This window comes from Aotus nancymaae, unplaced genomic scaffold (assembly GCF_030222135.1).
Source record: "Aotus nancymaae isolate 86718 unplaced genomic scaffold, 86718_ANA_hifiasm-v0.15.2.pri h1tg000040l, whole genome shotgun sequence".
Lineage (NCBI taxonomy): Eukaryota > Metazoa > Chordata > Mammalia > Primates > Aotidae > Aotus > Aotus nancymaae.
The window spans coordinates 83,792,819-83,808,656 of record NW_026988454.1 but is presented as its reverse complement, the minus strand read 5'-3'; the positions used below and the strand labels follow the sequence as shown (position 1 = coordinate 83,808,656).

At 37.3% G+C, this 15,838-nt stretch overlaps 2 protein-coding genes across 2 annotated transcripts in view; both read right to left on the bottom strand.

Annotated features, from left to right (window-relative positions):
- LOC105728456 (U3 small nucleolar RNA-associated protein 14 homolog A) overlaps positions 1-15,838 on the bottom strand; it is a 187,206-nt gene that overhangs the window by 144,024 nt on the left and 27,344 nt on the right. The window lies entirely within an intron of this gene.
- On the bottom strand, positions 14,069-15,240 carry LOC105728457 (farnesyl pyrophosphate synthase). Its single transcript, XM_012468850.3, has one exon. It carries the CDS (start codon positions 15,192-15,194, stop codon positions 14,133-14,135), a length of 1,062 nt encoding a protein of 353 aa, XP_012324273.2. The 5' UTR covers positions 15,195-15,240; the 3' UTR covers positions 14,069-14,132.

Below are 15,838 nucleotides of genomic sequence, written 5' to 3'. Positions count from 1 at the left end.
CAGTACCAGAAAGTAAAAAATTACTCCAAAAAAATCCCCCCAAACAAACCCACAATTATAGGGGTATTCCAAAGGGCAAGCATACAGGAGCCAATCAAAAGAGCACTCAATGGCAAAAGTTGGGACAATTTGAGCAAGAAAACAAGTAAAATAATATTAGATTATAGCCCAAAGTATAAAATACATATCCATGAGTCCATACCGATATAAATTAAATGACTGAATAAATAAATCAATCATAAATGGAGGAGACAAATCTCTCATGCAAAAGAGTCTCAAATAATGTATATAGATACTTCACCCTCAAGCTGGTAGAGCATAAGTCCCCATTCCATAAGTTTGAGCTGTACATAGCAACTTCCTTCCAAAGAGTACAGTATGGGGTGGGATAGGAGTAACTTCACAATGAAGAAATCTGACAAACAATACCTAATCCAGGTGATCAAGGATAACTTGAACAGTAATAAGTCATATGTATAGTATGTTGCCCTGGATTATCTTTGAGGCTTTGTGGTATTCCTTCCAAAAACACAAAATCTCAGTCTAATTATGACAAAAATATCAGACAAATCCCAATTAAAAGACATTCTACAAAATTTCTGACCAGTACTCCTCAAAACTATCAAGATCATCAAAAACAAGCCAAGTATTAGAAACTGTCATAGCCAAGAATGGCCTTAGGAGGCACGACAACTAAAGGTAATGTGGCATCCTGGATGGGATTATGGAACACAGAAAGGACATCAGATAAAAACTAAAGACATATGAATAAAATGTTACTTAGTTATTAATTATGTATTAGTATCAATTCATTAATTGTGCCACATATGCCATACTGACATAAGATGTCAAAATAGGAAAAACTGGGTATAAGGTATATTAGACTCTTTATACTCTATTTGCAACCTTTTGTAAATCTAGAACAATTCTTTTTTAAAAAATATGTATTTAAAAAGAAGAAAAAACTAGAAAGATATCTCTCAAAAATCTTATTAGTAGTTGTGTTTTAGTGGCAGGATTACAAATAATTTTTCCTTTTTGTTTATCTATATTTTTAAAATAATACCATTGAATTTTTATTTTTAGGCTCTTGAAGGTTTGACATTAATCTAACAGTCCCAGCATTTGGTCTCTGGCCTCTTCAGATAGGTAGCATTTTGGCCCTTGTCAAGCAAGTGACACCTGTTACCATCTCTAGGGGAGGAGTTCCACTGTAGGGAGGACAGCAAAGAGCATGACAATCAATGCCTAACACCAGGAGCAGCAGTCCCACGATGGCACCTCACTGCATCAAGTTACCAAGAAAGCATCACCAAGAAAGACATGACACACAGGCGCTGAATGGAACATCGCTTTTTTTGCATAGAGAAGAGCAGAGCAAGATTGACTTCAAGCAGGTGCTGTGAAGAGCAGGTCTTGCTCCACAGCCAACACAGGGAGACAGTCTGCATGGGCCCCTCTTGTGCTGTAGGTGAAGGATTCTACTTCTTCCTCCACAAGGAAAAGAAATGCAATATGATTGACCAGGTGTCATAGGAGGCACACAGTTTACACAGAACAAAAAAGTATACACTGAACCTGGAGCAGAAAAAGATACTCCCAAACAAGATGATATGCCAAGCACAGGTTGCGAGGGCTCCTTATCTCCATGTAGGAAAATGTTTCAGGACTGAGGCACTCTTTTATGCAGCCATACAAGGGTCAGTAGCCTGTGCATGACTGTTTTTTGCAACAGCCCTCATTCATAATATACACTAGACACTGTAATCTCCTTTTGAAAAAGGAAATAAAGAAAATATAATTATCTCATAGTGGGTGATAGAAGTAAGTCATTTTAAATATTAGGGGAATACAGTTAGCCATTAGTAGGAAAGGAATCATTACTTTTGCAAATTAAGCTGAAAAATTATGCCAAAAGGTAGCTACAAAACTCATAATGCTTGGTAAAAGTAAAATCTCAAGCTCTCCAAAAAAAGAACCCTCTGCTTATGTTACAGAAGTCAGAGAGACCAGCAGGGCAGACATTATGTGAATTTCTTTCACAGAGGATGATAATGTCTCACAGGGCATATAAGAAGATATCAGCTCTACCCTTGGCTGATACATGAATCCTTCTGAAACTTGCTTCACATCTTCCTAAAGTATCAAATTTCAGTGACAGCAAGTGCATTTGCCACTGAGGTGACTGGTTTCATTTTCAGATAGATTCCAAAATCAAGTTATACAAATTAAGACTAAAATACTCCATGATAATTTGCATTTTTGTAAGCAAATGGTTAATTAATAATAACCACGAATTGAGGAGATGAATATTATCTATAAATGATGGGTGCCTTTTTGTTACTTAAAACGGCAGTATAGAGTATAGAAACGGCAGTATAGAGTATAGAAATTAGAGTATAAGTTCATGTTTAATGTTGGGCAATTCTTGCACCTCTCAGAGCCTCAGGTTCTGCTCTTTTATGTTTTATTATTATTATTTTAAGACGGAGTCTCGCTCTGTTGCCCAGGCTGGAGTGCAGTGGTGCGATCTCGGTTCACTGCAACCTCTGCCTCCTGGGTTCAAGTGATTCTTCTGCCGCAGCCTTCTGAGTAGCTGGGATTACAAGCGAGCACCATCACGCCCAGCTAATTTTTGTATTTTTAGTAGAGATAGCGTTTCACCATGTTGATCAGGCTGATCTCAAACTCCTGACTTTGTTACACACCTGCCTCGGCCTCCCAAAGTGCTGGGATTACAGGTGTGAGCCACTGCACCTGGCCAGTTTCTGCTCTTTTAAAATAGAGCTATTTATAGTCATTGTAGGGGTTAAATGAATTAATACATGTCAAGTGCTTGGGATGGTATCTGACACACAGCAAATTCTATATAAAAGTTAGCTGTTAGCCTGGCATGATGGCTAACATCTGTAATCCCAGCACTTTGGGTGGGCAAAGTAGGTAAATCACTTGAGGCCAGGAGTTTGAGACCAGCCTGGCCAACATGGCAAAACCCCATCTCTACTAAAAATACAAAAATTACCTGGATGTCTTTGGTGCACGCCTGCAATTCCAGCTACTATGGAAGCTGAGGCAGGAGAATTGCTTGAGTCCGGGAGGCAGAGGCTGCAGTGAGCTGAGATTTCACCACTTCCCTCCAGCCTGGGTGACAGAGCAAGACCCTGTCTCAAAAAAAACCTTAGTTGTACATTAAGTAAAGGCAGTCAGTGGTTTTTACTCACCTCTTTTTTACTCTCTTTCACATTCCACTCAGATCTCCAACCCCAACCTTACACTGACTCCCTTCATCTCTGACAGCTTCTCACTCCTTCATGGCACAACCATTCTCTGAGTTACCCAAGAGCAAAGCTTATTGATTCTTCCCTCTCTAACTTCTTTTGCCATTGGAGTTGCTACCTTCTAAAACCTAACTTTGGTTATGGGTCTTACATTTTTCCCCATTTCCATCAATAACACTGAGCTTAAGCACTTGTCAATTAATAATCTATTAACTTGGCTATTCTACTGTCCTCATCCACCCCAGTTGGCTTATACCCTGATGTCAGGTTAAATGTTATTTTTATTTTAATAACAGTTTTGTTGAGATATTCACATTCCATAATACTAAAATTTTTGAAGCATATCATGCAATGGTTCTTAGTATTCACAGATCTTTGCAACTTTTACCATTATCCACTTACAGAATATTTTCATCACCTTAAAAAGAAATCTCAGACACATAAGCAGTCACTTCTAATTTTCCCTTTCCCCCAGCCAAACAATCCCTAATGTACTTTCTATTTCTATGAAGCTGCCTAATCTGGATATTTCATATAAATGAAATCATATAATATATAACCTTCGTGTCTGTTTTGTTTTCAGTTAGCATAAAGTTTTTGAGGTTCATCCGTATCATAGCATATACCAATGCTTCATTCCTTTTTGTCACCAAATGCTATTCCAGTATATGAATATAACCACATAGCATTTATCCATTCATCAAATGGTGGACATTTGGGTTGTTTCCATATTTGGCTATTGTCAATAATATTACTATAAGCATTTGTGTACAACCTTCTGGATGAACATCCATTTTTCAATTCTCATGGGTATATATCTAGGAGTAGAATTGCTGGATCATACAGTAACTGTTACTTGAGCTTTGTGAGGCACTTCCACTGTTTTTGAATGAGCTGCATCATTTCACATTCCCACCAGAATGTATGAGGGTTGTAGTTTCTCTGTCCTCATCAACAGTTGTTATTATCCATCTTTCTATTATAGCCATCCTAGTGGACATTAAGTGTTAACTAATAGTTTTGATTGTATTTCTCTAATGAATAATTCATTGTGCTATATTGGACATTATTTTTTGCATATATTTTTGTAGAAATATCTATTCAAATCCTTTTCCATTTTTAAATGGAGTTATCATTTCATTGTTGAATTGTAATAGTTCATTATATTTTCTTGGTACTAAAGAGTTTCTTAGTGGATATATATATATATATATATATTTTTTTTTTTTTTTTTTGAGACGGAGTTTCGCTCTTGTTACCCAGGCTGGAGTGCAATGGCGCGATCTCGGCTCACCGCAACCTCCGCCTCCTGGGTTCAGGCAATTCTCCTGCCTCAGCCTCCTGAGTAGCTGGGATTACAGGCACGCGCCACCATGCCCAGCTAATTTTTTTGTATTAGTAGAGACGGGGTTTCACAATGTTGACCAGGATGGTCTCGATCTCTTGACCTCGTGATCCACCCGCCTCGGCCTCCCAAAGTGCTGGGATTACAGGCTTGAGCCACCGCGCCCGGCCATGGATATATATTTTGCAAGAATGTTCTCCCATTCTGTGGAGGCTGTCCTTTCAGTTTATTGATATTGCCCTTTAAAGCACAAAAGTTTTAATTTTGATACACCACCACTTATCTAAATGTTCTTTTGCTGCTTGTACTTTTGCTATTATGTCTATGACATTATTGTCTATGCAAAGTTAAGAGAACTTGCTCCTTTGTTTTTTTCTGAGATTTTTTTTTTTAAAGCTTTAGCTCTTTCATTTGGGTCTATGATCAATTTTGAATTAATTTTTAGGTGTGGTGCGAGGTAACGGTCTAGCTTCATTCTTTTGCATGTGAATATTCTGTTTTCCCAGAACTATTTACTGAAAGTACTATTCTTAAATGAATCAGCTCAGCAAAAGGATATAACAATTTAAAATTGCACCCTACAATGCATCCAACACCCAAGCACCACAGATACACAAAGTAAATATTATTAGACGTAAAGAGAGAAATAGAATCTAATACAATAATAGTTGGAGAACTCAACATTCCATTCTAAGCATTAGATCATCTAGACAGAAAATAACAAAGAAACCAGGGAATACACTACATTTTAGACCAAATGGGCCTGATAGAAATGTACAGAACGTTTAATCTGATAGTTTCAGAATATACATTCTTCTCATCAGTACATGGAACGTTCTTCATGATAAACCATATTTTAGGCCACAAAAAAAGTCTCAAAAAGTTTTTTAAATTTGAAATCATATTGAGTATTTTCTCAGACCAAAATGGAATCAAACTAGAAATTGATAACAAGAGGAAGACAGGAAACTCTAATTACATAGAAATTAAACAACATACCCCTGAATGATCATTGGATCAATGAAGAAATTAAGAAGAAAATCAAAAAAGTTCTTGAAACAAAGAAAAATGGAAATACAACATATTAAAACCTATGGGATACATCAAAAGCTGTGTTGAGAGAAGTTTATAGCAATAAAAACCTATATCAATGAAGTTCAAGGACAGACATAATAAGACCCTGTCTTCAAAAAAAATGTTTTTGTGTGTTAATTTTTAAAAAAATACTTTAGAGCAAGATGGCTGAATAAAAGCCTTCACCAATCATCCTCCCTTTAGGAACACTAAATTGAACAACTATTCACATGAAAAGCACTTTCACAGGAATTGGTGTCAACTCAGCCACAGTGTGGTAGAGCACCAACTGGGCTGTTGGAGTCCCTAGTTCCAGGCCTTGGCTCTTACATAGCATTTCTCGACTTACCCTGGGTCAGAGGGAAGCCCACTGCTCTGAAAGGAGAGACCCAGGCCTCACAGCAATCACCACAAGCTGACTAAAAACCTCTTGAGCCTTGACTGCACATTAGTGGTAGCCAGACAGCTCTGGCCATGTGGCTTCGGTGGTTGTAGCCTTTGGGAGAGACTCCTCTACTTGTAAAATGGGGAGGAAAGAGGGGAAGGACTTTGTCATGTGGCTTGGGTGCCAGCTCAGCAGCAGTAGAATGGAACACCAGGTAGATACCTAAGGTTTCCTACTCAAGGCCCTGACTCCCAGATGGCATCTATGAACCGACCTGGGAACTATGGGAACTTACCACCCTGAAAGGAAAAACACAAACCTGGCTGGATTCACCACCTGCTGACTGTAGAGCCTTACGGCCTTGAGCTATCCTAGGAAGTAGCCAGGCACTGGTTACTGTAGGCCTGGGGGGTACCCAGTGCTCTGCTGGCTTTTGTACTTTTGTTCCGTATAACCCTTCCCCTAGTTCCAGAGAGCTCAGCACAAACAGAGGAACTGTTTGTTTGGGAGAAAATAAGGAAAGAGAACAAGAGTCTCTGCCTGGTAATCCAGGGAATTCTTCCAGATCTTATCCAAGACCTCCAAGGTACTACCTTGGTACAAGTCTGCAAGAGCCACAGTGTTGGAATAGCCTCTAATGCAGATACAGCTGTAGTGACCAAAAATTTACATAACAACACCCAAGTCGCTTCAATGCCTGGAAAGCCTTCCCAAAAAGAATGGGTACAAACAAGTTCAGACTGTGAAGACTACAATAATTATCTAACTCTTCAATGCCCAGACACCAACAAACATCCACAAGCATCAAGACTATCAAGATCATGATCTCACCAAACAAACTTAAAAAGGCACCAGGGACCAATACAGGAGAAGCAGACATTTGTAACATTTTGGAGAATCCAGAATAGCCATATGAAGAAAATTCAGTGGAATTCAATATAACACACAGAAGAAATTCAGAATTCTATTAGATAAATTTAACAAAGAGATTGAAATAATTACAAAGAATCAAACAAATTCTAGAGCTGAAAAATGCAATTTACATAATGAAGAGCATCAGAATATCTTAACAGCAGAATTGATCAAGCAGAAGAAAGAATTAGTGAGCTTGAAGACAGGCTATTTGAAACTACACACTCAGAGGAGACCATAGAAAAAAAGAATTATGAAAGAATGAAGCATGCATACAAGTTCTAGAAAATAGCCTCAAAAGGTCAAATCTAATAGTTATTAGCCTTAAAGAGGAGAGGGTGGTAGGACGTTTATTCACAGGGATAATAAGAGAGAACTTCATAAATCTAGAGAAAGCCATCAATATCCAAGTACAAGAAGGTTATCAAACACCAAGCCCCCATATAAGACTACCTTAAGACATTTAATAAACTCCCAAAAGTCAGGGATAAAGAAAGGAGCCTAAAAGCACAAAGAGAAAAGTAACAAATAACATACAATGGAGCTCCAATATATCTGGCAGCAGACTTCTCAGTGGAAACCTTACAGTCCAGGAGAGAGAGGCATGACATATTTAAAGTGCTGAAGAAAAATAACTTTTATCGTAGAATAGTATATCCAGCAAAAATATCCTTCAAACATAAAGCAGAAGCAAAGACTTTCCCAGACAAATAAAAGCTAAGGGATTTAATCAGTGTCTGACCTGTCCTACAAGAAATTCTAAAGGGCATTTTTTGAATATGAAAGCAAAAGCTGTTGGTGAGCATTAAAAAATCATCTGAAGGTCTAATACTCACTAGTAATAGTAAGTACACAGAAAAACACAGAATATTATAATGTCATAATCGTGGTGTGTAAACTACTCATATCTTGAGTAGAAACACTAACAGATAAACTGGTCAAAAATGAAAACAATAAATTTTAAGTACAAATCAAACGTAAATAGAAACAACAGAAAATTAAAAATAGAAGAATAAAATTAAAATGTAGAATTTTTTTAGTGTCCTGTTTGCTTGTTAGTTTGTTTATGCAAACAATGTTAAGTTGTCATCAGTTTATAATAATGGGTTATAAGATATTTTTGTAAACCTCATGGTAACCTCAAATCAAAAAACCTACAACAGATACACACAAAAAAAATAAAAAGCAAAAAATTAAAACATATCACCAGAGAATATTATATTCACTAAAAAGAACATGGGAAAGAATAAACGAAGGGAGAGAAGACCATAAAACAATGAAAAAACAAATTTTAAAGTAGCAGAAGTAAGTCCTTACTTATCAATAATAATATTGAATGTAAATGAACTAAACTCTGAAATCAGAAGACACAGAGTGGCTGAACAGATTAAAAAAGAAAAGCAAGACCCAGTGATCTACTGCCTAAAACACACTTGACCTATAAAGGCACAAATAGACTGAAAATAAAGAGATGGAAAAAATATTCGATGCAAATGAAAACCAAAAAAAACAGCAGGAGTAGCTATACTTATATATGACAAAAAAGACTTCAAGCCAATAACTATAAAAAGAGACATAAAAGGTTTTAAAAATATACAATGATGAAGAGGTCTATTCAGAAATGGAATATAACAATTGTAAATATATATGCACCCATAGTGGAGTACCCAGATACATAAAGCAAATATTGTCAGAATTAAAGAGAGAGATACACATCAATCCAAAATGGCTGGAGACTTCAACACCCTACTTTTAGCGCTGGACAGATCAGACAGCAAAGAAACATCAGATTTAATCCATACTGTAAACCAAATAGTTCTAATAGATATTTACAGAAAACTTTCTTTGACATCTGAAGAATACATTATTCTCCTCAGCACATGGATCATTATCAAGTATAGGTCACGTGCTAGGTCACAAGAAAAAGTTTTTTAAAATTCCAAAAAATTGAAATTATATCAACGATAGTCTCTGACTACAATGGAATAAAATTAGAAATCAATAACAAAAGAATGTTTGAAAACACGTGGAAATTTAATAGTATATTCCTGATTGTGCATCAATGAAGACATTAAGAAGGAAATTGAAACACTTTTGAAACAAATGATAATGGAAACACAATATACCAAAACCTATGGGATGTAGCAAAAGCAGTACTAAAAGAAAAGTTTATAGCTATAAGCACCCACATCAAAAAAGTAAAAAACACTTCAAATAAACAACCTAACAATGCATCTTAAAGAATTATAAAAGCAAAAGCAAAACAAACCCAAAATTAGTAGAAGAAATAATAAAAAACAAAGCAGAAATAAATGAATTTGAAATAAAGAAAACAACACAAAGCATCAAAAAATTAAGTTAGCCTTTATTTTAAAGAGAAACAAAATCAGGCCTGGCATGGTGGCTCATGCATGTAATCACAGCACCTTGGGAGGCCAAATTGGGAGGATCACTTGAGCCCAGGAGTTTGAGACCAGCCTGGGCAACACAGTGAGATCTTATCTCTACAAAAAGGCAAAGAATTAGTGATCTCATGCACTTGTGGTTCCAGCTACTCATCAGGTTGAGGTGGGAGGATCACTGGAGCCCAGGAGATAGAGGCTGTAGTGTGCCATGATCATGCTGTTGCACTACAGCCTGGGCAACAGAGGGAGACCCTATGTCAAAAAAGAAGAAGAAAGAAGAAAAGAAAAGAAGAAGAAGAAGAAGCAGAAGCAGCAGGAGCAGCAGCAGCGGAGGAGGAGGAGGAGGGAGAGGGGGAGGGGAGGGGGAGGGCAGGGGAAGGGAAAGGAGGAGAAAGGGAAGGGGGAGGGGGATATAAATGGAAAAACTTTAGCCAGACCAACTAAAAAGAGAGAGACACAAATAAATAAAATCATAGATGAAAAAGGAGACATTACAACCAATACCACAGAAATTCAAAGCATAATTAGACACTACTACAAGCAATTATATGCCAATAAATTGGAAAACCTGGAAGAAATGGATAAATTCCTAGATACATACAACCTAACAAGGATGAACCATAAAGAAATTCAAAATCTGAACAAACCAATAACAAGTAATGAGATCAAAGATGCAATAAAGACTCCAAGCAAATGAAAGTCTGAGACCCGATGGCTTCACTGCAGAACTTTACCATGCATTTAAAGAGAACTATTACTAATCATACTCAAGCTACTCTGAAAAATAGACAGAGAGGGAATACTTTCAAATGCATTCCTCAAGGCCAGTATAACCGTGATACCAAAACCAGACAAGGATACATTTAAGAAACAAAAAACCACAAGCCAATATCACTGATGAATACTGATGCAAAAATCCTCAACAAAATAATACCAAACTGGGTTCAACAACACATCAAAAAGATTGTTCAACATAATGAAGAGTGACTTAACCCAGAGATGCAAGGTTGGTTCAACACATGCAGATCAATCAATGTGATAAGTTGTATCAACCGAATAAAGGAAAAAAACAACATGATCCTTTCAATTGCTTCTGAATAAGCATTTGATAAAATTCAACATTCCTTCATGATAAAAACCATGAAAAGCCTAGGTATAGAAGGAAGATACCTCAATGCCATTAAAACCATATATGAGAGATCCACAGCTAGTACCACACTGAATGGGGGGAAAAGTGAAAGCCTTTCCTCTAAGATCTGGATCTTGACAAGGATGCTCAATTCACCACTGTTATTGAACATGGCAATGGAAGTCCTAGCTAGAGTAATCCAAATTGGAAAAGAGAATACAAATTGGAAAATAGAAAGTCAAATTATCCTTGTCTGCAGATTACATCATCTTATATTTGGAAAAATCTAAAGACTCCACCAAAAACTATTAGAACTGAAAAACAAATTCAGTAAAGTTGCAGGATACAAAAGTAACAAACAAAAATCAGTAGTACTTCTATATGCCAACAACTAACAATCTGAAAAGGAAATCAAGAGAGCAATACCATTTACAGTGCTACAGATAAAATAAAATACTTAGGAATTAAAGACGTGAAAGACCTCTATAATGAAAACTATAAAACATTGATGAAAGAAATTGAAGAGGACATTAAAAAATGAAAAGACATTCCATGGTCATGGATTAGAAGAATCAATATTGTTAAAATGTCTATACTACCCAAAGCAAGCTATAGATTCAATGCAATCCCTATCAAAATAATAATGACATTCTGCCAGGCGCGGTGACTCACGCCTGTAATCCCAGCACTTTGGGAGGCCGAGACGGGTGGACCACGAGGTCAAGAGATCGAGACCATCCTGGTCAACATGGTGAAACCTCGTCTCTACTAAAAATACAAAAAATTAGCTGGGCATGGTGGCGCGTGCCTGTAATCCCAGCTACTCAGGAGGCTGAGGCAGGAGAATTGCCTGAACCCAGGATGCGGAGGTTGCGGTGAGCCGAGATCGTGCCATTGCACTCTAGCCTGGGTAACAAGAGCGAAACTCCATCTCAAAAAAAAAAATAATAATAATAATAATGACATTCTTCACAGCAATAGAAAAACAATCCTAAAATTTATATGGAACCACAAAAAACCCATAATAGGCAAAGCCACTCTGAGCAAAAATAACATAACATGTTTCCTGACTTCAAATTATACCACAAAATTATAGTAACCAAAACAGCATGATATTGGCATAAAAACAGACACATAGACCAGTGGTACAAATTAGAAAACTCAGAAATAAATTCCTACATCTACAGTGAATTCATTTTTTACAAAGGTGCCAAGAACATACATTGGAGGAAGGACAGTCTCTTAAATAAGAGGTCTGAGAAAACAATATATCCATACGCAGAAGAATGAAACTAACCCCCATCTCTTGCCATATACAAAAATCAAATCAAAATTAAAGGCTGAAATCTAAGACCTCAAACTATGAAACTACTATAAGAAAACATAGGGGAAACTCTCCAGGGTATTGGACTGGGCAAAGATTTCTTGAGTAATACACACAAGCATAGGCAACCAAAGCAAAAATGGAAAAATGAAATCATATCAAGTGAAAAAGCTTCTGCATAGCAAAGGAAACTATCAACAAAGTGAAGAGAAAACCCACAGAATGTAACAAAATATTTGCAAAATTGCCATCTGCCAGGGGATTAACAACCAGAACACATAAGGAGCTCAAACAACTCCTTAGGAAAAATCTAATAATCTGATATTAAAATGGGCAAAAAATCTGAATAGACATTTCTTAACAGAAGACATATAAGTGGCAAATAGGTTTATGAAAAGGTGCTCAACATTAGTGATCATCAGATAAATGCAAATCAAAACAACAATGAGATATCATCTTAACTGAATTAAAATGGCTTTTATGCAAAAGACAGGCAACAACAAATACTTTAAGGATGTGGAGATAAGGGAAACCTTATACGCTGTTGCTGGGAATGTAAATTAGTACAATCACTATGAACAGTTGGGAGGTTCCTCAAAAACTGAAAATAGAACTATCACATGATCCAGTGATCCCACTTGTAGCTATCTATCCAAAAGAAATCATATCAGTATACAGAAGAGATATCTGCACTCCCATGTTTATTACAGCACTACTCATAATAGCCAAGATTTGAAAGAAACCTGTTTCTATTAACAAATAAATGGAGAAAGAAAATGTGTACTATACACAGTGAAGTACTATTCACCCTCAAAAAAGAACAGGATCCTGTTGTTTGCGACAACATGGATGGAAGTGGAGAATATTAAGCAAAATAAGCCAGGCCCAGAAAGACAAACTTCACTTGTTCTCACTTATTTATTGGAAAATTAAAATAATTGAACTAATGGAGATAGAAAGTAGAATGATGGTTACCAGAGGTTGGGAAGGTAGTCAGGCAGGTGGGGGGAAGGGAGCATGGTTAATGCACACAAACAGATAGTTAGAGAAAATGATTAAGATCTAGTATTTGATAGCACAACAGGGTGACTACAGTCAACAGTAATTTATCATACATTCTAAAATAACTAAAAGAATATAAATGGATAGTTTGTAACACAAAGAAAATATAAATGTTTGAGGTGTCAGATGTTCTATTTACTTTGATGTGATTATTATACATTGTATGCCTGTATCAAAATATCTCATGTATTCTACAAATATGTACAAAAAATGTACATTTTTTACATATCTACAAAAAAATTTTAAATTATAATCACCCCTCCCAACTTACATAATATTAGTTGTCAAGTATTTTAATTGTTCCCTTTAAGCCCTCACAAATTAGATATCACTTTATAAAGATACTTGTTTTGACTTGTTTTATGACTTTAACAATTTCTTTGTTCACCATTCTTTTGCATCTCAGATCTTTCTTCTAGAATAATCTTTCTTCTTTCTTAAATACATCCTTTAGAAGTTCCTAAGTATGATGTATAGATAATTCTCTCAGTTTTTGATTCTCTGAAAATGACTTTATTTTATTTTACTTTATTCTTAAAAGATAGTTTTGGTTGGTACAAACGAGTTGATTTTTGGTTTCATAACAATACAGATAGACAGATAGATGGATAGATAGATAGATAGATAGATATCCTACTTGGTATAAATAGATTCATGTCTTCATTCAATTTTGAAAAATATGTAATTGTTATCTCTTCAAATATTGCTTCTTCTCCATTCTCTTTATTTTCAGTCTGGGATTCTGACTATAAATTTATTCACCTAGTTCTTCACAAATCTTGGCTATATATATGGTCACCTGTGGAGCTTCCTAACCAATAAAGATTCTAATTCAAGAGGTCAGCAATAAGGCTGAATCTGAATTTCTAACAATCCCCCAGGTGGATCTCTTACTACCGTTTCTTGTACATGTCACACGGGACATAGTATTAGACCTTCTCTTTTTATCCTCCACATCTCTTAACATTTCTTTCATTTTACACCTCTCATTTCTCTGTGTTGCATTCTAGTTAATTTCTTTGAGTCTGTCTCCCAATTAACTTATTTCTCTTCCTTTATATCTATTATGCTCTTTAGCCTCTGTTTTTCAACAACTACATTTTTTATTTCTAAAATTTACATTTGATACTCTTTATAAATGCCTGGAAATTTTTTTTTTTTTTTTAACACAATAATTTATTTATTGAGAGCCTCCTCTCCGCCCCTGCAGTCTCTAGGTCACTTTTTCCGCTTGTAGATTTTGCACGCAAGCCCCAGAAAGATAGCTGGGGGCAAGGGCGCTGCATACTGTTCAATGAGACCCATAATGTGGCTGTAACTGTCTTCCTCATACTGCGAGAACACGGCCGGCAGATCCAGCTCCTCATATAACGCCTTCACTCGGGCCACCTTCTCAGCCTCCTTCTGCCCGTAATTTTCCTTCAAGATCTGGCGCTGTTCCGGAGTGGATCGTTGCAGACACTGGACCACCAGCCAGCTGCATTTGTTGTCCTGGATGTCAGTGCCAACTTTGCCAGTCACACTGGGGTCCCCAAAGAGGTCAAGGTAATCATCCTGAATCTGAAAGAACTCTCCCATCTCCAGCAGGATCTTCTTGGCATTGGCATGCTCCTTCTCGCCATCAATTCCTGCCATGTACATGGCTGCAGCTACAGGAAGGTAGAAGGAGTAGAAAGCCGTCTTGTACTTGACAATAGATTTGTACCTCTTTTCAGTGAATCTGCTGAGATCCACATTGCCCTGGGGGGCTGTGATGAGGTCCAGGGTCTGCCCAATCTCAGTCTGATAGGAACTCTGCAGGAAGAGCTCAATCAGGTTCAGGTAATAGGGCTGCTCCCGGCAGTAGAGCTTCAGCAGGCGGTAGATACATGCTTCCAGAAGGATAGCATCATTGATGGCATCCAAACCCACGCCTGGCTTCTGATACCAGCAAATCTGTCCCCGGCGGGTGAGGGATGAATCCATGATGTCATCTGCCACCAGGAAGAAAGCTTGCAGCAGTTCCACACACCAGCCCACAGTCAGAGCCCGCTGGAGACTATCAGCATCCTGTTTCCTTGGCTCCACGAGCTCCCGGAACGCTACTAGCACCGTCAAACCCCGGTGATATTTGCCTCCAATGGCGTTGTACTCCAGGACCTCCTTGAGCCGGGCAATAGCATCTCCTGTCTCTGGGTGCCCCATCTCATCCTCAGTCAGCACCCTAACGATCTGGGAGAAGTGCTGAACAAAATCCTGCTTTTCTTGGGCATAAACATCTGATTTCTGGTCTCCATTCATTCTGAGGGAGGAGCAAAGGGCTCTGTTCCTGGATGCGGGTTCCTGCTCGGTCCTGCCAGTTGGCGGGTACTCCTCAATGCCTGGAAATTTTTAAGTGCTTTGTTGCTTGCACATTTTTTGTTGTTCCATCTTCCATTTCTTTAAATGGTTCATAAAATGTTTTATAGCCTACATCTTATGCAACTATATTTAATGATTATCATGTCTCAAAGCCTTGAGGGTTCATATGTGTTGTGGGTTACCTATGTTAATTATCATTCATATGGTTTATTTTCTTTGCATGTTTGGTAATTCTTCTTTGTGAGTTCATATTTGGCTGATCTTGATTGATGGAAAACATGAGAGCATAAAATAAAGATATTTTCACCAAAGTGGATTTGGTTTCTATCAAATGCAAGCCAGGATAGGCTACCAATCTCTATGATGACATAAGTCACCTTCAAGGTTCTTAGACTTAACTTGGGATGCTCAAGTTTAGCAATTTCCCACATATATCTTTTCACCAGACCAAAGCACAGTTTCCTGGCAGCAGTGACAATCTGGCTCCTGCCTTTGTTGGAATCACTTATTACTTCTGTGTTAACTGTTTTTTAAGTTCTCGCAGCTTTTCCTTTTTTTCTGGTCCTTTGGAAATTTCCCTTACT